Source organism: Syngnathoides biaculeatus, chromosome 15 (genome assembly GCF_019802595.1).
Source record: "Syngnathoides biaculeatus isolate LvHL_M chromosome 15, ASM1980259v1, whole genome shotgun sequence".
In the NCBI taxonomy this organism is placed as follows: Eukaryota; Metazoa; Chordata; class Actinopteri; order Syngnathiformes; family Syngnathidae; genus Syngnathoides; species Syngnathoides biaculeatus.
The window spans coordinates 14931516-14958512 of record NC_084654.1 but is presented as its reverse complement, the minus strand read 5'-3'; the positions used below and the strand labels follow the sequence as shown (position 1 = coordinate 14958512).

The 26997-nt window shown below is 43.1% G+C and overlaps 2 protein-coding genes across 4 annotated transcripts in view; one reads left to right on the top strand and one right to left on the bottom strand.

The window, feature by feature from the left end:
• Positions 1 to 13720, top strand: part of ltk (leukocyte receptor tyrosine kinase) — a 60051-nt gene extending 46331 nt beyond the window's left edge. For both annotated transcript variants that reach the window (XM_061842810.1, XM_061842809.1), the window contains 7 exons: positions 1794 to 1923; positions 1996 to 2093; positions 3553 to 3645; positions 4209 to 4310; positions 7301 to 7435; positions 7507 to 7597; positions 8092 to 13720. In XM_061842810.1, coding sequence (XP_061698794.1) covers positions 1794 to 1923; positions 1996 to 2093; positions 3553 to 3645; positions 4209 to 4310; positions 7301 to 7435; positions 7507 to 7597; positions 8092 to 9120 — 1678 coding nt within the window. In that variant the 3' untranslated portion in view covers positions 9121 to 13720. The remainder of the gene's footprint in view (positions 1 to 1793; positions 1924 to 1995; positions 2094 to 3552; positions 3646 to 4208; positions 4311 to 7300; positions 7436 to 7506; positions 7598 to 8091) is intronic.
• Positions 13721 to 13902: 182 nt separating this feature from the next.
• Positions 13903 to 26997, bottom strand: part of itpka (inositol-trisphosphate 3-kinase A) — a 28912-nt gene continuing 15817 nt past the window's right edge. For both annotated transcript variants that reach the window (XM_061842816.1, XM_061842817.1), the window contains exons 2-8: positions 26287 to 26607; positions 18501 to 18597; positions 18199 to 18412; positions 17255 to 17459; positions 16228 to 16329; positions 15331 to 15402; positions 13903 to 14637 (exon numbers count right to left, since the gene is read on the bottom strand). In XM_061842816.1, the coding sequence (XP_061698800.1) occupies positions 14434 to 14637; positions 15331 to 15402; positions 16228 to 16329; positions 17255 to 17459; positions 18199 to 18412; positions 18501 to 18597; positions 26287 to 26532 (1140 nt within the window). In that variant the 5' untranslated portion in view covers positions 26533 to 26607 and the 3' untranslated portion in view covers positions 13903 to 14433. The remainder of the gene's footprint in view (positions 14638 to 15330; positions 15403 to 16227; positions 16330 to 17254; positions 17460 to 18198; positions 18413 to 18500; positions 18598 to 26286; positions 26608 to 26997) is intronic.

Sequence of the window (26997 nt, the reverse complement as noted above, 5' to 3'; positions counted from 1 at the left end):
GCCACAAGGGGGAATATTAAAAAAAGGACATCTTTGTTGTGAGCAGACATGGCAAAATGTACTCAAGTAAGAAAAGAAAAGACGGGTAAAATTAGTCCTTTACTTATGGAAAAAGTAAAACAGTACAGACTCTGAAATGAGATGAAGTTCAAATGTTCCCTGGTTTCTGTTCCTCCACGTCGTTGCTCTCTCCTTTTTTCCACCTTGTAAGACCCCAAAATCTTAATCAATTAATGAAGATTTCAGCTGTGGGGTTTTTTTTTTTTGGACATTTTTGTCATTTGTATAGATTTAAAAAAAAATAAAAAGCAATGGACTCATTTTGACAAAATAAGGAATAGACCGTATATCGCTATAAACACTCAAAGTACAGTTACAGGGAATCCTTGGTCTACGACTGATATCCGTTCCCACAGTAGCGACTTAACTCCAATTTCCACTTACGTCGGATTCCGCCGTTGAAGTCAGAATTTACATCAAAGTACTTTCTATAAAAAAACAAATACCTTGGAATAAACAAGATGACGTACTTAGCATCACTGCTGAGAGGTGGATGGAGAAGAAGAAGGGGAGGCTGAGGCTGTGCTTAGCTATTGCGAAGGAACCTGGTCCTCAATCCTCTCCATCTCGACAAGTATCAAAAAAAAAACCTCGTTTTGCAATCATTGTATCCGACGTAGGAACGGAACCCTTCACATGTGCTAAAATAGGGGCTTTGTCTTTAATCATTGTCACCACGGTCGACCAACTGAAGCCTGATTGGTGTTGGTGTCTCTCATTTCTCAGATCCTTTTATGATCTTCAGCTTCGTTTCCATGGTAATGGATTTTCTTTTGGCTGCTGAAGCATTGCTAAAAGACACAGCTTTCTTCTTTGGGGCCGATAATGTCTAAAATGGAGAGCGAAAAATGCAAAGATACTCCCGGCGCACAAACACAGACAAGCATTAGCCAGACAAAATGGCAGACAGGGGACGGGCGTTGTAAAGTCGAAACCTTTTCGGGACTCCCTGTACCTGAAATGATAGCTACTCAAGTACAGTAACAAAGTACAGTAGTTATACTGCATTACTTCCCCGCACTGTAAGGCTCGATACAACAGCAGCACCATTAAGGTTTTGATGATCCTTTTGATCAATACAATACATCAATCTAAATCAGAATTGCACTGAAAATAAACGGAATATTCACCTCTCCATCATACAGACAATGTCGTCTGAAAAATCTTTTACACTTTGCTCATCGTAACGCTTAGCGGTCTTATGAATGTCTTGTAATCATGTCAACAGTATCAAAATGACCTCCTCTTGTATGTTGAAAAAATGTAATTATTTCATCCCTGAACGATTCCAAATGTGTTCCTTGTCTTACGCCTCTGCAGAAAACCTGACTAGCTTATAAATGATTCTGAACTACTCTTATTTCATCTTGTAGAGGGTTGTGTGGTTATGCTCAAACTGCGGATGAACTTTTTATTTATTCTTATTTTACTGAGGTGTCTTTTATTTATTTTTTTTCTGTTAGGCGAGAGATAGAAACAGAGACTGGCTACAGTTATCGCATTTTAATGCCAGTCGTTACGGTGGGATTTTGGAGCGCTATACACAGTATATTTTTTTGAGGTGTTACTCTTCTTAAACAGTCGTAGAATGCACATTTTGCAATGTGGGAGGACTCCGGAGTACCCAAAAGAAAATCCACACAAGCACAAGGGGAAACTTTACGGGACCTCTTGACACGATTTACGGATTTACAGTATGTGTGCCGGTTCTAAATGACAGATGTGCCTTGCAGCAAGTTCAACCACGAGAACATCGTACGCTGCATCGGCGTCAGTCTCAACATCCTACCACGCTTCATCCTGCTGGAACTCATGACCGGCGGCGACATGAAGAGCTTCCTGCGGCAGAACAGGCCTCGACGCGTACGTCACCTCACCCACACTTGACCCGATGCAAGTTTGCAGTGTTTTGAGAGCAAGCCGTGCTGCTTTCAGGGCCAGCCTCCTTCTCTCAGCATGCACGAGTTGCTGCAGATGGCCAGAGATATCGCCCATGGTTGCCGCTACTTGGAGGAGAATCACTTCATACACAGGTACTGGTACACATTGGACAAACATCTTGGAACCATGCAACAAATATTAACTTTTACCTGCTGTTAATTTGGAAATTTGACAGGCAGAAAAACACAAAATTTCATTCTTTCAACCTGAACATTTTTCTAAATGACCCAGAATAATTTTAAAATGTCATTTATCTTGGACATGTGCTATACATCTTGTGCTCTGAGGTCAAATTTGCCCCTTGTCCACAAAAATGGATTTTAGATCCACCCGTGTGTTTTACAGTGAAGAAAAGAAGTATTTGAACACCCTGCTATATTGCAAGTTCCTCCACTTAGAAATCATGGAGGGGTCTGAAATTTTCACCCTAGTTGCATGTCCACTGTGAGAGAGATCATCTAAAAAGAAAAATCCAGAAATCACAATGTATGATTTTTTTTTTTCACGATTTATTTGTGTGATACAGATGGAAATAAGTATTTGAACACCTGAGAAAACCAATGTTAATATTTGGTACAGTAGCCTTTGTTTGCAATTACTGAGGTCAAACATTTCTTGTATTTGTTCACCAGGTTTGCACACACTGCAGGAGGGATTTTGGCCCACTCCTCCACACAAATCTTCTCTATATCAGACAGGTTTCTCGGCTGTCGCTGAGAAACACGGCGTTTCAGCTCCCGCTAAAGATTTTCTATTGGGTTTAGGTCTGGAGACTAGTTAGGCCACGCCAGAACCTTGATATGCTTCTTACGGAGCCACTCCTTGGTTTTCCTGGCTGTGTGCTTCGGGTCATTGTCATGTTGAAAGGCCCGGCCGCAACCCGTCTTCAATGCTGTGACTGAGGGAAAGAAGGTGTTCCCCAAAATCCCACAAAGCATGGCCCCGGTCATCCTCTCCTTAATACAGTGCAGTCGTTCTGTCCCATGTGCAGAAAAACACCCCCAAAGCATGATGCTGCCACCCCCATGCTTCACAGTAGGCGGAGTAACAGGTCTTTGAGGGTCAGAATTCTAGCTTATAGATAGGTGTTCAAATATTTATTTGCAGCCGCATCGCACAAATTAAAAAATAATACATTGTGATTTCTGGATTTTTCTTTTTAGATGATCTCTCTCTCACAGTGGACATGCACCTACGATGAAAATTTCAGACCCCTCCAAGATTTCTAAGTGGGAGAACTTGCAATATAGCATGGTGTTCAAATACTTATTTTCTTCACTGTAAATCGAGGGAAATGGGTTTAACGGTGGGACTCTTGGAAGAGAGGAGCCGCTTCGATTGGACTGCATCGAAGTCGGCTACGTTTACGCCCACAACGGTGCAGAAGTCAGTGTGGCAGATGTGGCGCACTGGGCCACAGAACCCGCGCTGTCCAGAGTTATGCTAGCCACACGCCCTGCTTGGATTTACATTAGTCAGGAAAAGAGAGCCCTGCTGTGTGTTTACATTTTCCTGAAATGCATAATTTGTTTAATTCATCTGTTCATCTAGAGATATTGCTGCTCGAAATTGCCTTCTTACGTGTCCTGGACTGGAACGGGTAGCCAAGATCGGAGACTTTGGTATGGCCAGAGATATTTACAGGTGTGTACGTTGATCTGCCAATGCTGAACCCCCACCCATCTTACTGTCCTTTAAACAAAAGTGTTGTTCATGTGAATATAGTTAGTTGTGATGGAAATATATTTGGAAAACATCAGATGGGTTAGCATAACATGAATTGTAAAGTATTTTAAATTTTATTAAAGTCACAAAAAGAGAGAGGATAAACAATTCCAATAACGATGTGCTTATGGACTCCTTTTTGCATTGTCTCCCACATTTTCGGCGAGGCAAAAACTTATCTGACATCTGGATCCGAGTACTTCGATTCTATGTTGAACAACGGAGTGCAATATTGTCTAAATATTCGGGGCACTTAGGAAACGTAAATATAGTAAATGTACCCGGTAGTAGGAGGAAAGTCAACAAAACATGGAAAATGAATGTGAGACGTTAACCACCCGAGCTGCTTGATTTGTACTTCAATTGGAGAGTCACGCTGACATATAGTATCTGCTTTTCCTTCTGTTGTCGATTTTCCAGTTTCATTTTGTTGTTGTGGCTTTCTTTTTATGTATTGATTATTTATTATTTTGGGCATCCAGAGCCAGCTACTACAGGAAAGGTGGTCGTGCCATGCTGCCGGTCAAGTGGATGCCACCTGAGGCTTTCATGGAGGGAATCTTCACCTGCAAGACGGATACATGGTCAACACACACACACACCCACACACACCATTGTATATTGTACTATTTTCACCAGACACAACATTAGGTACACCTGCATAGACAAATCACTGTCCAATCCTTTGTGGTTGCATTTGTCGTTTAACAATATTTTTACTATTGAGATGTGGTAGTTTGCATTGCAAAAGTACCGTAATTTTTTGAAAATAATGCGCACATTTTTCCAAAAATATTTTCAAAAAGTTAATGGAGCGCATTATATTTAGGTATGGATGAAAAATAAAAAAATACAATCACATTGGAGAATTGTATAGAGGTACATAGAATGGTAAAAATAATTTTTAAAAAAAGTTATTCGATTTCTTTTGTTACACATTTATATTTATTAAGGGAATGTGCGCCCCCACTCTGAACCCTTATGACCTCCTCGGGTAGCTAGCATGTTTGTTGCACTAAAAATCAGAAACTACTGCCCGTGAGTTTGTTTCAACTTAAACTAAGACAAAAAAGAATGTCGACTACAATGCTTAGTTGTGCAGCTGCTTTTAAAACAAATATCATCAATCGTGCCAATGACGCCGCCAACCCGGAAGTAGCGCCGCAGTCCGAAACAACGATAGCTCGCCTCAGTGGCTTCAGGTGGGTATCAAAACGTGAGCTAAAGATATGTAATACGAGCATCATGGTCACATGGGAAAGGGCACACAAATTAAATGCCCGTTTTTTTTTGTTTGTTTTTTTTTTCAATGTGCCCATTATCCTTGTTTCTACGTAGTTTGAGCTCACGTTGTCTGTTTTGATAGCTACCTGGCGCCATAGGAAAGCTTTTAGGACAACTTTGGGGGTGCACATTGTACTTCAGGACGCATTATACTAGAGAAATTACGGTAAGTCACTCTAAACGTACGTAAGGGTTTAACGTTTATTTAAGAACATACAATATCCTAATTTTGGATGGCTCCATGAACGGATGGCTAAATGCTTGTAATCTGATGGAAACTGGAGTCGTGAATATAAACTAGATGTTACTTCAAAAAGTCAAATCTTAATCACTGTGAAAATATTTCATCTTCCGTGAAATTACATACGTGAGGTTTAGCCCCTTTTGGAAGAGGGCAAGTGTTGCTTGAAGGGAAAAATCGAGAACTCCAACCATATGGACAAAACTGTCACGATGTGAATGTACAAAACAACGCAGACATAAAGCAGAGGCTACAAAAATGCCGAAAAGAATAGGGGCGGGGAGAATTTGGAAAATATAAATAATGTGATTCATTCCTTTGGGCATAACAGCTTTGTAATGATATGGTGCTGACTAGAACAAAAGAAAAAGCAACACATCACGTCCAATTTTCAGAACATTAAACTGTGTTCTCGTACTTTTTCTACTGGTGGTCCTCTTTCAAAACATATTCATCCCACCCATGACCTTCAACAACACACACACACACACACTCACAGAACCTTCTCGAAAGAACAATAACATCTGCAGTAAATATAGATGACCTCGGCGGTCACAGCATTTGGCACATCTGCAAAATGTAATGATATCCGGCACAAGCGCTGTATCAGTATCACACGTTTTGCCGTTACGGATTTAATAATGCGCTGGTCTAATTTAGACAAATGGTGAGGATTTTAACATATGTATTATGACAGGTGGACGTTTGAGCGGCAAAGAACAACAGAATTCGGGAATGCTTCTCGAGAATAAAACATTTAATTAATACGTTCCTTGCCATCTGACTGTTATGTTTATTGGTATCATGACAATAAGGCATTTTATTAAACGGCTTTTGTATTGGATCCCATTAGTGTGCTTTTAGATGTTGGGGTCTGTGTATGGTATTCGCGTCCATTTCACGCTTTAATGAACAAAGGAGCAAACGAAGCGCTGCACAGGCTGTTCTTTGACGATGTGACTCGGCCTTCGCTCACATGACTGCCACAACAAATGAGCGGAGTATGAGGCCGTGGTCTCACATTCCGTCCACGTTGAGCTCGGATGCGCAAAAGCCACATACTTAAATTTTGCAAGTCTTTCTTACCAGGGAAACATTCCTTAAGGATCCATTGTGATTATTTATTTTTTTGACTAGCAACAATTTCAGAGTGTACCGCGGTTTGACAGGATTAGAAATGAGGTCATTAGAGGGACAGCCAAAGTTGGATGTTTTGGAGACAAGGTTAAAGAGAGCAGACTTTGATGGTTTGGACATGTTTCTCATGAGTTCTGTGCCACCTCAGTTTAGTCCTGTCTTTATGTTCCATACTCAAGTCCTCGTTCATAGTTTGTCTCCTAGGCATCAGACCTCACTTCATGTTTTTGGATCCTGCCTTTGCTTACCGTTTCTGTACCTCTGCCTTCTTGGACTGCTTACACCGCATAAGACCTCATCTTTGAATAAAAATTACGCCCAACATCATTTCCTCGTCTCGGATTCCTGCATTTGGGTCCAGCCCCGCACCGGAGGTTCGTGACAATGTTCAGAGGTGAGAAAGTGAGTATATTGGTAGAAGGGTGATGAGGATGGAGCTGCCAGGCAAAAGAGCGAGAGGAAGACCAGAGAAAAGATTGATGGATGTTGTGAGGGGGGACATGAAGACTCTGGGTGTTAGAGAAGAAGATGTACGAGATAGGCTTAGATGGAAAAAGATGACACACTAACGGGACAAGCCGAAAGGAAAAGAAGAAGATGTAGACGAAGTGTCCAATAGTGTTCCTGGATCATATTGTATAGTCCGGCCGCAGCTTGAAAATGGCTCAGGATATGCCCCCTGCCTTGCTGATCATGTCAGGGTCTCAGTGCGGGGTGGTTATTATGCAAATCAGGTTGGAGTGTTTGCTTAGAGGCAGGTAAAAATTTTAGTGGGTTCTTTAATTTCGTGCTCGATGGGTATACAATATTTTTTAAAAAAATCCCTAACAAGTATCTATTAAATAAAACCTGGAAGACGATGCTGTAAAGAAAGAAATGGACTCAATAGCAGACATGTGTCCCCCCCAACAGGTCGTTTGGAATACTGCTATGGGAGATCCTCTCTTTGGGCTACATGCCATACCCATGCAAGACCAACCAGGAGGTGCTGGAGTTCGTCACCAGTGGAGGGAGGATGGACCCCCCAGAGGGTTGCCCCGGCCCAGTGTGAGTGGCCGCCAAGCAAAACTATCTTTTGAAACCACCTTCAAGCTCAAGAATTCCTCACTTGTGTTCAGCTATCGGATCATGACGCAGTGTTGGCAGCATTGTCCTGAGTACCGACCCAACTTCTCCACGATACTTGAGAGGATCAACTACTGCACTCAGGTACACTTAATATTATGTCATTGGGTACAGATGGCTAATACAAGAGTAGCATTCATAAGGTTCATGTTTATTAATGTTTATGTACACCACTGCAAAATACAATCACACAGAACAAATGGTCCATTTTAGAATTGTGAGTTCCGTATTTTATATGCTGACATAAATTTGCTTTTTTTAGGGTATTCACATTAATTGAGATGCACTCATTTATTTTTTTTATATTCCGGTACCAGTAGAAGATTTGTTTTGGTGGCTTAACTGCAATATTTCCATAAAAGGACAGTAAAGTACCAACTACCGTAGACAAATTCCTTGTCATTGATTCTGATTCTGCAGGTCAATTTCACTTTATTGGGTTTCGAAAATGATGTGGTGGAGTATGTTGCTGTCGGCAGTTTAACGTTTTATATTTTGCTGTGCACCCAACGAGATGTCAGGTGCGACGATACAGTCAATTTAACCTTTCCGCCGTTCTGTCTCACTCGTCGCATCAGGACCCGGACGTCATCAACACACCCCTACCTGTCGAGTATCGGCCCACAGCGGACGACGATAGCGCCGGAGCGATCAGCTCGTCTGACCACAGGCCCACCAGTTTCGCCCCTCTCCCCGTCTCCTTGGACTCGTCCTCCCCCTTGAGCCCGGCGCCCCCGGCGTTTCTCCCACAGCCCGCGAAGCCTCATCTTCTCCTTGAAAAAGGCCCGCCTGTCAAGCACGAGGCGACGTCTTGCCGCGAGTCGGTACCGGAGTCCTCCCGGGCCGAGGCGGTCCCGGCGGGCCCCCTGTGCGCGAAGGGCTTCTGGGTGCATCCCGAGCCTCCTTTGCACCAACCTTGCTCCAGAAAGGGCTCATGCTCGGGAAGCCAACAGCTGAAGAACAAAACCAAGAATTTATGGAATCCGACGTATGGCTCCTGGATCTTGGAAAGCTTCAAGGGCAAGAAGACCCTGACTCACACTCGGTCCGTGCCCCTCTCGGGTTCTCCTTCCCCTTCGTGCAAGGCGGCCGCCTCAGAGTGCAACCGGGCGGGTTGTGAAAACTCCAACTGCTCCCACCTGAAACCACCCAGCCTCACCACGTCCGCGTCGCCATCTTACCAGGGTCAAGCCGCACTGAGCGTGTCCCACACGAAGGGCCAAAGCGGCGGCCCCCCCTCGAAGGCGGGCATTGACCTGGCGAAGCTGCAGAGTTTTCCCTGTGGAAACGTCAACTACGCCTACGATGAGCAAAACTACGAGGGAGAGAGCTTGCCCTTGGTGGTCCAGGCCAAAGCCCCCGAAGCCATCAAAAACACCAGCTCCGCTCCCAGCATGTCCTCGGGGACTGGACTGGGGCTGGCACTGGGCCTGCACACGTCCTCTTCCTCCTCTTCATCCTCGTCTTTCATACCCAAGCTGCTGCTCAAGCGCCACGCTAGCTACGGGCACGAGGACGTGAGGAGGCACGCCAAAGCTGAGAAGCCCACGCGAGACCGAGACTCCGGCTTCTCTTTGTCCGAGGACTTGAGCGTCACCCCGACCTGAGGACTAAACCTCTCAGCTTTTAGAGAGAGTCAACAGAGCAAGTTTTTCTGATGTGGAAAAAAAAATTAGACCATGATAAATGATTACAAAATATCCATCCATTTTCATTGCCGCTTATCCTCACGAGAGTCGCAGGGAGTGCCGGAGCCTATCCCAGCTGTCAATGGCCAGGAGGCGGGGGAACACACTGAACTGATTGCCAGCCAATCGCAGGGAACACACAAACAGACAACCACACGCACTCACAATCACACCTAGGGGCAATTTAGAGTGTCCAATTAATGTTGCATGTTTTTGGGATCTGGGAGAAAACCCAGGCACGGGGAAAACATGCAAACTCCACACAGGCGGGGCCGGGATCGAACCCGGGTCCTCAGAACTGTGAGGCAAACCCTTTACCAGCTGAGCCAGCGTGCCGCCGATTACAAAACATTTTTTTTCCAAATAACTTGACCCATTACTTGTATCACATCAGTTGTGTACATTGAACCCCTGCATACTTGCTGTTCAGTATTTGTGAATTCACCTACTTGCAGATATTTTCATTTCGTTATTTGCTCAAAAAGTTACATATTACAGATACTGTTTTTCTCGATAATTGCTCTGGCCTGAGCACAAAAACTGAGAAAAGAGGAGCCATCAGCCGGCAAGTAAGTATTAGAAGTGAGTTGAGGAGTTCTATTTATAACTAAGTAGTACTTTGTCGCCATCTTGCGGCATATATAGGCAAGTGCAACAATTTTAAGGGCAGGGACTCATTTTGGCAGGGCTGTGCAGCTGAAAATGAGATGATAATTGAGATTTGGCCATCATAATTTAAAAAAACAACAACTTTGTGCCAGAACAGTGCCCTTGTGGTGAGGATGTCTGCCTCACAGTTCTGAGGCGCAACCCTGAACAGTATAAGCCTGCGGTCACAGGTCATTTAGTCCCAGGCCGCACAGCATTTTTTTTTTTTTTTTTGCACCGGAGGGGGCAGCACGGTGGATCGGCTGGTAAAGTGTTGGTCTCACAGTCCTGAGGTCCTGGGTTCAATCCGGCCCCGTCTGTGTGGTGTTTGCATGTTCTCCCCATGCCTGCGTGGGTTTTCTCCGGGCACTCCAGTTTCCTCCCACATCCCAAAAAACACGCAACATTAATTGGACACTCTAAATTGCCCCTAGGTCTGATAGTGAGTGTGGCTGTTTGTCTCTATGTCTCTAAGGCTCCAGCATCCCCCGCGGCTCTTGTGAGGATAAGCGGCTAAGAAAATGGATGGATGGATGCACAGTAGGGTCTGTGGCAAAAAACGTTTGGGCACCACTTGGCCAATTAGCATAGAAAATGGATGGATGCGTTGCGTAGTTAATAATTGAAAATATTTAGAAATTATTTACAGTCGTAACTTTTTTTTTCCTTTTCTTTTTACATCATAGAAAGCTGCTTTGTTGACAGGTATGCGCCGACTCCACTGAGCCGGCGAGGTTTGAACTCATGTAGTGGTTCTGATGATTACAATGCTGGAAGGATGCTGTCATACAGTCCTTGCACTGTGATTCAGAGAGCTGGACTCTTTCCTGCTGGAACCTTTTTATTTGTTTTTTTTGTTTTTTTTTGTTCTTTTTAACATCTTCTATTTGGCTGCTTCGTTATGCAGTAGTGCAAATCTGCATGCCATTTTTTTTTTTTTAAATAGAATAGTTCTGATGTGCAACCGGGCAATTTGATATGCTTCTGTTGTTTGTTTTAAGATGGCTGTTTGTTGAAAATGCAGTTGGACAGAATAACTCATGAGAGGGGACCTACAGAAAAAAAAAATGGTGAAAAAGCAACAAAAAAAAAAATCCAGTAATAGTATGACAACAATAAGGAAGCTGAAATCGCTCCGTTGGAAGAGAGTTGGACTGAAGACAAAAAGAAGGATACATTGGAGTTGACCTCATGTGCTTCTCATTCCAATCACAATGTCTACAAAATGCTGAAATATTTTCCACTTTTTTTTTTTTTGTCTTCTGGAAACTTTGGCACTTCCATCCGTGACCAATCGTTTGGATGTCATAGCGCTCAACGTCCAGTCGAAGGATCTCCAACCATTTTGTTTTTTAATCCACGAAAAGTGATTCAAGATTCGAGGCTCACTTTTTGAGTCTCTTTCTGTGGAAATAATGTGAAAAACTGCCAACTTCAGAACTACTGAAACGTATTTTTTCTATATATACTAAGCTGAATTTGAACGAAAGAAGCACAAACAGTCGCATTTCCTGCATTGTTGTCATGGCAATGACTATATTACAATGACGTAGCAGTTTGTAGAGCACGTATAGCTCTTTCCTTGCTGGATTTTTAGAGTGTAAATCAAGTTTATTGCGGGTGTATGTGAGGTACGCTCACACCACGAATTTTGACTCATTATGGAGAACTTGCTAACTCAAACTTGAAAGTTGGTATATTTGTAGGTTAAAGTACTACTGCTTTTGTTGTGTAAATTTCTTTAAAACTGATAGTTAAAATTGTTCTCCATTTTTTCCCTCAATTAATTTACATTTACAAAAATTATCAATTAAATTTAAAAATGTGAAAATATATATTTTGCTGCAAAAAGCTATTTTATATCTTACATGCACATCACAATGACCAGGCCCATCTGGATGTTTTGAAAGTCAAATGTGGCCCTTTAGCACAAGTTTGCCTACCTGTCTGTGGTTTTACTTCATCTTTCTCACGTTTTTATGGCTTTCAAATTAAATTTTAGGGTTAGGGTTAGGCTAACCCTTTTAACTTTTTTTTTTTGCGAGCTTTAGAAGGGACATGTTCGCATCAACCTGACTTACTGGACAAAGCCAGATGAGCTTCTTTTTAAGTTCTTGAGCTTAGCTAAGCTAAGTTAGCTAACCTAAGATAATAGTTGCAAAGGACTAAACCCAATATTTTGAAATATGCCTTTCTAGCGAGAAATAAATGTTTGACAAAATTCTGACTTGAAGGAAAGATGTTTTGTGCTTTAAAATTTTTTTTAAACATTTCATAGAGCATGTAGCTAATGACCTGTTTTAACTTTAGCATTATTGACTTAAAACAGTATGGATGATAACAGCTGTGAAATATTCGCTATTTTTATACTCTCCTCTATACACTGGACTAACATTTGTAGTTTTAGGGTTTGTTTTTTTTTTTTTGTCTTAAATGTATAATATCGCCTTGTATTTGTAGTCAATCACTGCCATTGGATATTATGACACGAGTTGTTGTAATATCCACGTTTACTCAGCAGGGGGAGGTATTCAGTTGTGGCATACCAAACGAGCTGCTCCATTCGTGTGTGTGCGCTTTATTACACGAACATATACTGTTTATGTATATGTTGAGTAGTTATAATTATTCTTGCGGATTATTCCTCGTGAATCGATAATCATCTGCATCTATAAGTGTTTGTATCTTTACAATATGGGTTATATAAGGGTTGTACTTTTGTTGTGCAGTTGTATATTAAATTGATCAACCTTAAGCGGGGTACACGCATACCGATTATTATTATTATTGTTATTATAAGACCCCACACGACTAAGATAGAAAATCGGCATATTAGTGATCTTTTAATTTTTGGTGCACCAACTCAAGATACAGTAACTGAGAGCTCATCACACACACAACCACGTCCGGTATCCACTGAATTTTGAAAAATAAATCTTTATGCCTCCAATAAATGCAAGCTGCGACTATTAACTATGAAAATATACATAAATTGTGGCTTTTCTCAGATTTTTGATGATCCAAATACCAGTCGAATCTGTTAATATTTCAAGAAAGGTAAAAAAATAATGATCATATATACTATTACGTCGATCCGCTCAAGCCCAAAAACTATTTCATCGACCTCTGAACCTTCTGGAATAATTTTGAAGGAGGTGAAGCTCATGAAAATGAGCGTGGCTATTTTGGAAATTGCACTTGGCCCACTTGTTTCACTTGATCAGACATTAAAAGTGCGGAGTATAATTATGGCCTGCACAAAACAGAACTAACCCTTGGTGTATATTTGTATTCATCTTAAAAATGGAGGATATACTAGCTAGCTTGGGCTAAATGGAGTTCGCTAACTTTAGTCTCAGTGACTTATTTAGTCGGTGAAACTGAAAGAAGCTCAGTTATTTAGCACACAGGAATTTAGAATCATAAATATTAAACAGATTTAACAGTTGACTGTCAGCCTAACCAATTTCCAAGCAGATTCACCCGGAAAATTCATTTTCACACACCCAATGTATTCTGACAATTAAAAAAAAAAAAAGTGCCTTTTACTGAATTGGATTAAAAGGGGAGGAAAAATGCTCAAATTTGGCCCGATTGTCGGTAAGTGTGTACCCCAAAATGATCCCCTTAACATTGCCTAACAGTGTGTATAAATTTTATTTGAACTCTATGCAATGTACCTGTCTTTTACACATAACCAAAATGTGCCCAAAATCAATAAACTTGTAACAACCCCACTAGTATGAATTCGTTGTGTGTAGTAACTTTTTTTTTTTTTTTTTTACACCTGGAAGCTGAAAATAAATGCGACCAAAGCTGTCAGGATGCCACAATAGTGTTTACTGCTAAAAGGTAAAAATCAACAGCATTCCCCTCGTTACTATAGTAACGCAAACATTTGTCTGAGCCATTTTAACGTAGGTCAAAGTTGTTTGCCCCCTCTTAACAACACTTGCCTGGGAAAATTGATAGGAGGTTGGCGCCCTTTCACACCCTATTTAGATGACACCCCCCCGCCCTCCGCCGAAGTGTCTGCCCGGGCCACCTCACCATCCCCCCCACCCCCCTTCGCACGCCACTGCAGCTCCGTAGAAACAAACGGTCACGGTCATAACTCATGTTGCCCATAATATTAAATTACCGTTACAGTAAAGGAATTAAAAAAAAAAGTTGATTCCCTTCACATATTCAAATGAACAGCAAACGTTTGTATTTTTTGTGTTATGAAAGGCTGAAGTGAAAGTGTCGCAATGTTTGCTGAGTGACCTTTGTGGCAATTTGCATAAACGAGTCACTTAGATCAATGTAGAAAGCCCAAGCTAAGATGTTGGTAAACTATACTTGCAAAATTATTGCCACAGACTTTTAATAATCAACGACGCAATCTCCTTAGTTGCCTTAACAGCCGTTGAGGAAAATACTTCCAACTTTGTGTTTTGTCAGTGGATGCGCAATGACCAGGTGTCCCAATATTTCTGTCCACACTCCTGCTTTCCTTCCCAAAAAAAACCTCTTGTTCCACTTTCATTGCTCATCAAATGCCCGGCGACCTTTGACCCCCCCCCCCCCATGTCCGAGGCAGCCTCATTCACTGCTCACGGCCTCCAGGGTGCGGATGAGGTTTTGCAGGCCCAAAAGGTACCCGTCCTCGCGGTTGCCCTCTCGCCAGGGGACGTCGTGCTTCAACGCGTGGCCCTCGGGCAGCGCCGTGGTCTTTCCGAAGTCGATAATCCACACCTGAGCGTTGCCGGTGTGGTCGTGGATGAAAAGCAGAGAAGTGCCGATGATCTGGGGGAGGGCAAAACGTCAGCTCTCAGTAAGACTCCACAGCTCTAAAGGCGCCAGAACTGGAAAGATGCTGCCAACCAGTTGAAAATACCAATGGAAGGTACGGTACGTTCATATTTATGGCCTACAAAATGTTTTGGCAGCACAGTGAATGAGCTGGTAAAGTGTTGGCAGCAGTTCTGAGGTCCCAGTTTCAATCACGGCCCCGCCTGTGTGGAATTTGCATTTTCTCCCCGTGCCTGCGTGGGTTTTCTCCTCCCACATCCCAAAAACACCCAACATTAATTGGAAGCTCTAAATTGCCCCTAGGTGTGATTGTGAGTGCAACTGTTGGTCTCTTTGTGCCCTGTGATTGGCTGGCAACCAGTTCAGGGTGTACCCTGCCTCCTGCCCGTTGACAGCTGGGATAGGCTCCAGCACTCCCCGTGACCCTCGTGAGGATAAGCAGCAAAAAAGAAAATGGATGGATGGATTTACTGTAACGATTACTACTGCGTTAGCGTGACGTTTATTTAGACGACAACGTGTTCCCGCTATGGTGCAAATTCGGGTCGCACTGCTGCCGCGGCAACACAGCTTTGTTGTAAACCGCTCTTGTATTGCAACTTCATTAGATTGTGTCAGTCGTGTAAAGCAGGAGTGGGATAACGTTTGTGGTATCCAAAAAGAATATATAATCGTCAACATCATCACCTCATGCCTCTTGAAGAACTCTGACTTTTTCAGCGCCTGTTGGATCTCCAGCAATCTGCTCAGGTACGACTTCTGTGTTGAAAAGAAATGCAGATAATGAGTACACTACATTTATTTGAATTTAATGAACAAAACTGTGTTTTAGCAATATTACCAAAAAGCTGCTAGATGGATGAGTATATTAACTTTATTTTTACTTCATGAAACAGTGGTCTTTATACTTGACATTTTGAGCCGGAAACAAATGAGCTGCCTTTAGATTTGTCCCTATGGGAAAATTACTTTGAAATGAGAACAAGCTTGAACTGTAATTAGATATAATTCATCACTGTATCTGATAAAGCAGAAGCAGATGTGGACAGCATCTATATTTGAGATGCGTGTGAATATCTGCTTTTGTGCTTGGAATGCTTCTGCTGTTTTGCTCACGCAGCTCAAACAGCGTGACTTGGCTTCATTTGTTTTACTTTCTTCAGAATCAGAATCAGCTTTATTTGGACAAGTGTGTAAAAAAAACACCCCAGGAATGAGCTCCAATAGAATGAGTTTTTTAAAACTAATTATGAGGTCCACCTGTCACTACATTTAGATTTCATGTAGAAATGTGCTAGGATCGCTGACTTCGCCGTAATGGAGTGGAATTGGGCAAATAATTCAATTGTACTTCCACAAATATGAAAAGTTAAAAATCTTCAAATTGTCTGATTCTCTGTTTTATGCTCACCGCTGTTACATTTGACTACTGTTAATTCCTGTACATTCCCATTGTGCTTCCATTTTCTTTTGCATTCGTCACGTGTCCGACTCGAGCAGGATTTTTGCCTCGTATGTATTCGTCCTTGCGTGCAAAATTCTGATGCTCTCGTCTTTGTTTGCAGTTGCGGCGCTGCCACGTACTATAATGTTGACGTCGCCTCCGACAAAATCCTTGAACAACTCCATGACATCCTGCTCCGACCTGGTTTTCTTGAAGTCGGTCCGACATGTGCCGTCGCATTTCTGAACACAAGAACGGGACACAATAAGGTCAGGATGAACGCGTCAACCGAACTTTAAATTCTGCTTGACTTAACCTGGGAGAGAGATTTTTTTGTACTAACAATATGATGTTTTTTTTGACAAATTGATTACAGATATGGTAGGTAGGTCGATGATCGCGAGGCGGTTTTGGTCGATTGCGTGACGGCGTGCCAAAGGAAAAACAAAAAAAACCACAGCCTAGCATCCATCTTGTCGCTTGATTCAGGTGTGGCAGATACTTCGATCGCACACACACAATCGCACGTTCTAGCAAGCTGGCCTCCTAGATACGCTCTCTGTTTTGGTTTCTCCACGGCAGTCGCGGCAATGCATGCGTGCCCCCCTCTATCGTTAGCAGTTTTCATTTTCTTTGTAAACATACTGGGGGTTAAAATAAAAGAGAAAAATGAAGAAACGTCCAATGTGTCAGGCACTGGACACAAAATATGTATGCTATGTGAGGAAAAACAGCCTTCCGCAGCCATGTCAAGATTGTTTGTAAACCGAAAATAGCATGTGAGCTAAGGTCATTTTCTTTGAAAAATGTAGTTTGTAAACTTAATTGCTGGTGAACTGTGTAGTTTACAAATCAAGGTTCCACTGTGGTCAATTCACAAACATTAGCAAAGCTTTGAGTGTGCTTTGTTTTGCTAGCATAAAAATTGAGCCAACATTAGCTAGCGCATAAAAGCAACAGGTGACATGTAACATCATTTTTTTTTTTTTGATTCACCTGCCTTCACAGTATACATCAGTCTGTGTTTTATTTTTCAATACAGGAGTTAGACCAGTACCTCTACTACTTACCTTTTTAAACAAGTACTTCAACCTAAATGCAGGCTGAATATTTTTAGTATGTCAATGTGTTTTAATCGGAACTATGTCATGGGCCCTCAGTGTGTACCTTAATGCCGTCTATCCTGAAGCCCATGGTTTTGCTGGAGCTGAGGCTTTCCCTCCACTGCATGTAGCGAGGCTTGGTGACGCCACACTGGAAGTGCTCTTGGGGGGTCGGGCCTTCGCTGTCCACTGCCACCATCTTCTTGTACAGGTCCTCCCTCGGCTTGGGCCGCTCCCGCGCTCGAACCAGTTCTTCCTCCAAGTAGGTTCTCCAGACAGGAGGAGGATGTTTACACGCCGTAGGCATTTTATTAAAAAAAAAAAAAAAAAAAGGGGGGGGGGGGGCAACAGTCCAAAATGGCAGAAGCTGTTTACATTCAGGGTGTGCCTTACTTTCATGCCCCGTGTTATTGACAAGACGAGTGACGCTTTGTTACATTGGCACACTGACAGTGTTTTCACACTCGATAGCTTTAAACAAGCACATGTGACAGTTCAGTTTCATTTTTCAAGCTGCACTTCCTCTTCTTCGCAGAGGAAACTCCAGCGAGCCGCATTCAACTGCGAGCCTTTTGTGCAAGCGAGCGGTTTTGAAAGTATGCGGTTAACAAACAAAGGGGAGTCTCCAGGGACACCCCGAGTGTTCAAATATAATGCAAGCGTGCCATCATACAGCGAGTGTGCGCGCAGGAACCTTGGTCATGAAGTGCTTTTTGTAAGAAAAGGGAAGTTGTCTGTCTGTGTGGATTTAGTGTGTGCGTACATGATGTCGTACACTTAAAACCGGTCCACTCCACTTTAAGCAATAGAATTACATGATTGCTTCCCATTATGGTAGCAAAATACACGAAATGTAACAAAACACCAGGGTTCACGGTTGGACCAAAGTCCTGAAGCAATCTGCGGCCCACCTGTCATGACGCCGTGCCCCCCGAGTTTGGAAACCACTGCTTCAGACAAAGCTTGCTAGGAAAATAAGCGATACATTTCAAAGCAATGGGTGCTTACCTCACTCCCATCTTGCAGTCCATGACATTTGGAAGCTCAAAGGCCACCAGCAGGTCAGCCATGTGGATGAAAGACTCCCCGTCCCTCTCCACCACGCCGTGGTAAATGGGCACGAACGGCAGCAGGGCGTCACCCTTCAGCCTCTCGAAGCACTGCACCTCGTTTTCGGAGAACTTCTTCAGAATGCTGCCCTCGTCTGCCGCTTTAAAGTTGCCTGAGATGACATGTTACACCTTCACTCAGCCCGGTTTTGCGATTATGAAGTCGATTGATGGGTGAAAATACGGGTGGGCCAACTTTACCTTTATGACCAGCGAGCTGCACCCAGTTTAGCTTTCTTCTCTGGACGGCGCTGAAGGGCCAGTGCACGATGGTCTTCAACTTCCACCATGGCTTGTTCTGACGAACACATGGAAGATTACAAAAAAGAAGAAGAAGATTTTGCACATTTGTGCACAAAGACGTCTTTACACTTCTATCTTCACATGTGCCTAAAATTCCCATTAGAGCAGTTTCCGAAGAAGGATGTATGGCCCCTATGTGTAAGCACCTGGTCATAAAAAGTAATATAAATTATGCACAGGACACTGAGTGTTATGAAATTGCAGAAGTTGTAGTAAAGTAATAATATGTATTTGACCCTTTTCATCATAGGTGCATGTCCACTGTGATAATCTAAAAAGAAAAATCCAGAAATCACAATGCATGATGCACGATTTATTTGTGATACAGCTGCAAATAAGTATTTGAACACCTGTCTATCAGCTAGAATTCTGGCCCTCAAAGGCTCATGGTTTCAAATCATGCATGGCACGGAAGGTTCACCTGCTTAAACCAGCACATGTCAAGGCCCGTCTTAAGTTTGCCAAAGATCATTTCGATGATACTGAGGAGTCGTGGGAGAAGGTTTTGTGGTCAGATGAGACCAAAATGGAACCGTTTGGTCATAATTCCACTCACTGTGTTTGGAGGAAAACGAATAATTAGTTCCATCCCAAGAACAGCATCCCAACTGTGAAGCATTGGGGTGGTAGGATCATGCTTTGGGGGTGTTTTTCTGCACAAGGGACAGGACGACTGCACTGTATTGAGGAGAGGATGACCCCGGCCATGTATTGTCAGATTTTTGGGAACACCCTCTTTCCCTCAGTCAGAGCATTCAAGATGGGTCGTGGTTGGGTCTTTCAAAATGACAATGACCCGAAGCACACAGCCAGGAAAACCAAGAGTGGCTCCGTAAGAAGCATATCGAGGTTCTGGCATAGCCTAACCAGTCTCCAGACCTAAACCCAATAGAAAATCTTTGGAGGAGGCTGAAACTCCGTGTTTCTCAGTGACAGCCCAGAAACCTGTCTGATCTAGAGAAGATTTGTGTGTAGGAGTGGGCCAAAATCCCTCCTGCAGTGCGTGCAAACCTGGTGAACAACTACAGGATACGTTTGACCTCTGTAATTGGACACAGGCTACTGTAAAAAATATTAACATTGGTTTTTGCTGTTGTTCAAATACTTATTTGCAGCTGAATCACACAAATAAATTATTAAAAAATCATACGTTGTGATTTCTGGATTTTTCTTATTGGATGATCTCTCTCACGGTGGACATGCACCTACTATGAAAATTTCAGACCCCTCCATGATTTTTAAGTGGGAGAACTTGCAACATAGCAGGGTGTTCAAATACTTATTTTCTTCACTGTATGTTCTTGTCTCGTAGCACTGTTTGCAGGATAGTAATGTTAAAAAAAAAAAAAAGGCAACAAGATAGCGCTGCATTACTCCTTGTCAGAAATGTTTATTTTCCATGCTTGTTTGGAGGGCTTCTCTCCTTCACTGCTGCTTTCCCATCCTTCTCTTTCTTGTAATACTCACACGGATATGCAAACACACACACACAAGAAAAACAAAGTGACAGCTTGCATATTTTAGAGAGACACGGCGCTGCTTCACACTGTTCAGGGAGCTGTCTGTTATACTTCCCTGCCATAAAAGCGGTGAGGCCTGAAATGTGGTATAAATACATTAAAGCAGTGACATTATCACACTTCTATAAAACATGGCAAACACAGTGTGGGAGAAAAGGTCATTCCCAGGCGTCGATACACACTTTTGGGATGTTGTCTTTAGTGACCAATTAATGCATATTTTTGAGATGTGAGAGGAAACCGGAGTGCCCGGAGAAAACCAACGCGAGCACGGGGTGAACATGCAAGCTCCACACTGGGATTTGAACCCCCGGTCCTCAGAACTGTGAGGCCAACACTCTGACCAGTTTCCCCACCGTGCTGCACTTCTCTGATAATTCACATGCAAAGTGTTTCAATAATATAAGGAATTAGGGGCTACTTCTGTTTTTTTGGCGGGGCTTCCTCACACATTCCAAAAAAACATTGCATGTGAGGTTTTCTGCCCACGGGTGTGAAAGTGAATGTGATTGGCTGTTTGGTTGTTTCTCTGTATGGGATGTTTTATTGTTTTGTTGAGTTTTTTTTTTTAGTCAGCAACTGCAGTCCGCTTTGTGTTCGGCCAGAGATTCCTGGCATGTGGGACAGCAAGGTTGACAAAGCAAAGCTGATCCAAGCGGTTGCCCATGGCAATACTGCCAGCACAGCCTGCACGGGCTCTCACTTCCAAGGAGAGAAGTCAATAGGCTGGCGCCAGACGGACACACTATATGACGAATGCTTGGCGTATCAAAAGTGTGCTGGCACATTTGAGGAGGTGATACAAACTCATTAGCGTGTTAGCCGTAGCAATGATGAGCCTCTTCTCGTCGCTGACCTTGTGAAATACTGCGTCTTAATAGTGATGTGTAAGTGATATTCACTTCCTGTAGTGGTGCCTTGTTAAATGTCAAAGCTCATTTGCTTTATGGGGGGGGGAGCATTATTACACAATGTTATGTCAGCGTTCTCTCGTGTGAATTTGTGTGGGTGGAAAAGGTCACGGTCAATCAACATTATTTCCTTTGGGGAAATTTCTATTTCATTTTTAGGAATCTGGGATGCGTTGTAATGTGTGAATGTGGACTCTTAACGGATCATTTATATTGACTGTGTTTAGGAGAAAATGACAGGGGAAGCGAGGAAAATGGGTGCAAGTGTAAATCTAGTGGTGACAGTGTTGACATAGAGAAGATGAAACACTGCAGTGTCTACGAGAAGGCACTACCTCGCAATTCTCTGAGTCTGAACTGCTCTTGTGAGACAAATCCAAACTCTTCACAGCAAATATTGTCCAAGATGTGTCTACACCTGCAGCATGTGTGCCTAAGGAGGGCAGGAATTGAAGAACATTGAAACTTCAAAAGGCCGATTATATTCTATTACCATGGAACATCTTATGTGGAACTTCCAATACAGTTGCTTTTTTCCACCCGTAGAAAATAATGGAAAGTGAAAGTGTTATGGAATTAAAGGTTTGCCAACATCGTGTTTTATCAAAAATTTAAGTCATGGAAGTGTGCAAAGAAATTAACTGGAGTTCTGAAATAACTGCATAACTGATGAAAAGTGACAGGCGTGTAATGGGACATGGAAAAGGAATATGAGGGAGGGAGAATTTAAGATTGGAACGTTGCCTGCTGCTATTCAAGTGTTAAACGACATTACCAGTGTGAACTGTGAACAAAAAAATATTATTATTTCAACGTCCCATATTTTGGCTATTTAGACCTTCATAGAGTGACTGTCTAACATGGACTTTGTATAAAAGTATCAATTTAAAGCACACCTTGGTTTGTGTCCACAAAAAGCCCATCTGTTAGCTAGCGTAATTGCCGGCCTACACAGGGCAGCTGGTTATACGCCTCACCCAGTCCATTTGTAAAGGAAATACCATTTGGTACATACATACGTCGCAGCTGTGTAAAAGCCGCAAGTGCCCACATTGAAACCCGCGTTGAAAAACGAGATATTTACAAAGAAAGACTGCACACAAAGAGTTTAAAGCTAGCGCCACGCTAATGCTAACACTAGGGCCGCGCTAATGCTAATGCCATGCTAACAGGGACGCTTAAAGAAAAAACATACTGGTAAAAATCACTGAGACATGGCAGTAACACGCTAGCACAGCGCTAACAGGGCAAGACCGGTAAAAGTCACTTCCTCGGCACACATATTCCACCCGTCTCACTCTTACCTTTTCCACTCGAGTGCCCCCTTGCGGCCGTTTGGAAAAAAAATGCACAAATAAACTGCATTACCGCATAAACTGCAGGCTTGAACGCGTGTGAAAAAAGTTGCGTCTTATAGGCCGGAAATTACGGTACTTCTGTTTGACCCAATTTTCCTCTTTGTGCTAATTTAGCTAAGATTGCCCCCTTAAAACCATTGATGGAGGGAGGCCAGTGGCGGGCTGGGGAGGGCACTCAGCCACGTGTTCCAGCACTCCGGCCTGCTCTCTGGCCCGCTTTAGCTTTTCTGCCGTTGAGTTTTTTTTATGCAGCACATCCATTCACACATCCTTTGGGGAGCTGGTTGGCCTGGGTTAGAACTGCCTCATGTCAGTCTCTCCTCACCCCCACCAGTCTTCGCAGATTTAATGGATGACAACCCATCACACACAATCAAGATAATGGTTGCCAGGTGGGGGCCTGGTTACCATAGTAATCGGAGACAGGTGTGTATTCACAATCATTCTTCGCTGGATTCTTGGGGCCCGCACCCCAACCCACCCCTACCGCTTGGGTCCCTGCCTTCCTCTCCCCTCTCTTGGAGCTCTCCCGTCATTGCTCGTGCGAGGCGTGTGACGCGGGTTTATTGTTGGTGGGCTGAGTCCCTTTCAGGTGGTCGCTGACCCCTTCGTCGGGCCCTGTTGGTATTTGGGGGGCCCCATGCCCTCTGGGAGTTACGGGGATAGTGGCAGTCATGGGGACCATTAGTGGTTTTCTTTTTAAAAGATCCCCTGAGGTGAACAAAACTTGTTTCAGTTCATGCGCGCTGCTCGGCGCGTCAAGGTTATGAAAGCCTTCGATAAGCCATTAAACATAAACAGAAATAACCTAATTTCATTGGCCCTAATGACATTGCTAGATGATTATCTTTTATAATGGGAAACAGTAGCTCCGCCTTTCTCCAATATGTCTACATTACGACTTTAAATAGGACAGAACGTACGTAAGCACAGGTCAGACCGACGTCTAAAACCTCAAAATTGTCAAAATCGTTTATTTCCCGCATGAGATCTCTGCTGAAGTGCTCACGTTGACATTTTATGGCACTTGAAAATCAAGCAGGCAAACAGACTTTTATCACGGCGTAATTGGACCCCTTTTTTATTGTCTGAAAGGGATCCTTCGGGAGGAGGTTGTTTGCAGACTGCTATTTATGGCGTTAGCCTCGCAAATTGAGGCCTGCGTAATTGTAGCGATGACGGCACAGCGGGTCAAGTATCTCAATCAATTCATTAGCACCGTTTGCTTTCACGTGACTGATGCGTGAAATGAAAAGGAGACGTATTCATCTGCATGTGTAAAATGATTCTCGAACAGGAAAATCACAACGATTGGCCATGTCAAAGATGGGCAGTCTCGCACCTTTGGAACTCTCTCCCTACTTCTATGTTGCCGCTAACTTGGACATTTTCTACAAAAAAAAAAAAAAAAAATCCTCACATACCCTCTGTTCACCAAAGCGTACATTCAGTAACATGAATGAAGACACACCAATACACACACACTTCTACGCAAACCTCACTTATGTAGATGTGCTTTATTTGCCCATTTGTGTAATTACTGTAATTTCCGGCCTACAGAGCACACCTGATTATAAGCCTCACCCATTACATTTGTAAAGGAAATACCATTTGGCACATACATAAACCGCACCTGTGTAAAAGTCGCAAGTGCCCACATTGAAACCCACATTGAAACACGAGGTATTTACACAGAAGGATGGTAAACAGAAAGCACTTTCAAAGTTTTAATACCTTAGCTTAGCTTAACGTAGCAACAACACGGTAGCATGAACGCAGCGGTAACAGGGCCGGTTAAAAAAAAAACATACCTAAATCACTGAGACGCAACAGTAACACAGCAGCAACATGCAAGCGCGGCACTAACGCTAGCGGGGCGCTAGCAGGGCTGATTAAAAAAAAAAAAAAAAAACATACTGGTAAAAATCACTTCCTCGGCACATATATTCCACCGATCTCACTTTTTCCGCTCGAGTGCACCCTTGTGGCCGTTAGAAAAAATGGACAAATTAGCCGCATCACCGCATAAGCCGCAGGGTTGAAAGAGTGTGAAAAAAAAGTCACGGTTTATAGGCCGGAAGTTACGGCAAGTGTTTTACGCTGTGATAAAAAAAAAAAAAAAAAATCAAACTATTATTATTGAGCTTTTGTTACCATTAAAGGCACAAGCTTCAAACTCAAAGCACGTGGGATAGAAGCGGCCCGCAAAGTCATTTTATGCGGCCTGCGAAAGCTTGCCTCAATTTTATTTTATTTTTTGTTGACTTCGATTCAAAATGAGACAAACCTTTTCTATTCAAAAGGTTAGCGATCAAGGCCCACATAGCAACAAAAAAAATTGGGAATATAATGAACATTTTTGTCATTGGCAATATTAATGGTTTAAACACTTCAGTAAATATACCTTAACCCTACATTAAAAAATACTTTAACTCAGGCCTTGTTCGATTTTTACTCCCCTTTCAACTTGTTCATGGCCATTCTTGGCATAGTGTTATTATAATTAAGCTTTTCTTTTAATTGCTTCTTTTTTGCTAAGTTTATATCCATTCGTTTGTATTTTTTAACATTTTAAATTCCAGCTTGTTTAATCTAATTAGTGCTGCACGATGATGATGATGATGATAATCAGCGTTGAAGTACAGTGTAAAACAATATTAACACTATGTTGACCCCCCGCCCTGCACACACACACACACCCCATCCAAATTTTAGATCTGCGTTCGTTGTCCCCATTAGATGGATTCTACAAGATGATAAATATACATACAGTGGACTTTTTTTTTCACTATGTACTTAATATAATATTTTTCTCTAGCACCTTTGTTGCGGCAATACACAAAATCACAAATGGGAGCGTTTTTCAACAAATAATCGATAATAATAATAATAATATAATAATTATAATACTAATCTATATTCATGTATTATAAGAGGTAAAGTGGGAAACTACTAAAGCATGAGAAAATCCCCACCCGTAGTAATTTTCGTTTTATTTGCATTGACACGGTTAAAATGTTTTGTTTTATTTTGGAAGGAAGTGAAGTGGACAAAGAAGCCAGCACAGAGCGCAAAGTGTAAATAACACTTCAAGCCAAATGCAGGGACTATTATGTAATATGATTAATCGTTGCTATGGAGAATATATTTGGCTAGGAATAAGAGACATAACTGGACATAGCGACATAACATCACGCACAGTAGTGTATGTGAACAAATACAGTGCAGCTCAGCTTCTGGCGAGCAGATATCATGGCCGACCATATTGCCCATCCATCCATTTTCTTTGCCGCGTATCCTCACGAGGGGTCGCGGAGAGTACTGGAGCCGATCCCAGCTGTCAACTGGCAGGAGGCGGGGTACACCCTGAACTGGTTGCCAGCCAATTGCAGGGCACATGGAAACAAACAGCCGCACTCATGATCACACCTAGGGCTAAATTAGAGTGTCCAATTAATGTTGCTTTTTTTTTTTTTGGAACGTGGGAGTGCCTGGAGAAAACCCACACAGGCACAGGGAGAACATGCATACTGCACACAGGCGGGTCCGGGATTGAACCTGGGACCTCAGAACTGTGAGGCCAGCACGTTGCCAGCTGCTCCGCCGTGGCGCCCCAACCATATATTTTAAATTCAAATCTATTGGTGTACAAAATGCGATTTTCTGAGTGTTTAAATGGACAGATAAATCTTGGGTCATAAAAAATGTTATTGTTAGTAGTAGTAGTTGTATAGAGTAATAATTCACATTGCCCAAAGTTTTTTTCGCAAAAAGAAGACAAACTCTTGGACTTTAGAGAGAAGAGATTGCATCAATCATCTATTACATACGTTGACGCGGTTTCACCGTTGACGACCCGTGATCGAGTTCCACTTCTGGTTTGTGGTGGACTCACCTCTCCGGTGTCCACGAGGGGCTCCAGAGTGATGATGCCTTTACTTTTGCTCTCGTTGTCGCTCAGCAGGTCATCCTCCGATTCCACCGCGGAGGAGCCGGTGGAGGAGACGGAGGAGGTGGAGAGCTTTCTGCGCAGGCTGCTGTCCACCTTCTCGCCTTCCACCCAGTCCTCCTGCCGCATCTCCCGAGAGAAGCCGCCCCCGTCCGGGGTGATGGTCACCTGCGGTACCCGGGGTGCGTCCATCACAGTTCGGTTTGCGCCCGCTGGTTCGATTCGCGGGGTCCACTGTGGGAGTTCATCGCAACTCTGTGGGAATCTCTTGTAAAAAAATAAATAAAATAAAAATGTCAGCCTGGAGTCACGGGAGTTCCTCCGCTCTTTTGGGTGATATTGAACGCGTCGTGACGCAGCACCGCAGTCGCCCGCTCGGGGCTCGTGTTGCCTTCAGGAGTTTCGGGCTTGTCCGACTTGCAATTTTCGAACGGCCCACGCGACTTCCTCGTTGCTTCTGAGCAAGCATCGCCGCCACTGAGCCGTTTGCTCGCTGTGCTGGTGCACGACGCGCGTTCTTGTGCTTGACGCCTGCGCACTCAGTCCACTAACTGCTTACGAGTACAGCAGAACTTCGGTGCTCAAAGGCCGCATTGAATTTTGAAAACAGCGAGATGGGTTAGAAATTACAAATAAAAAAATATATATAATAATGTA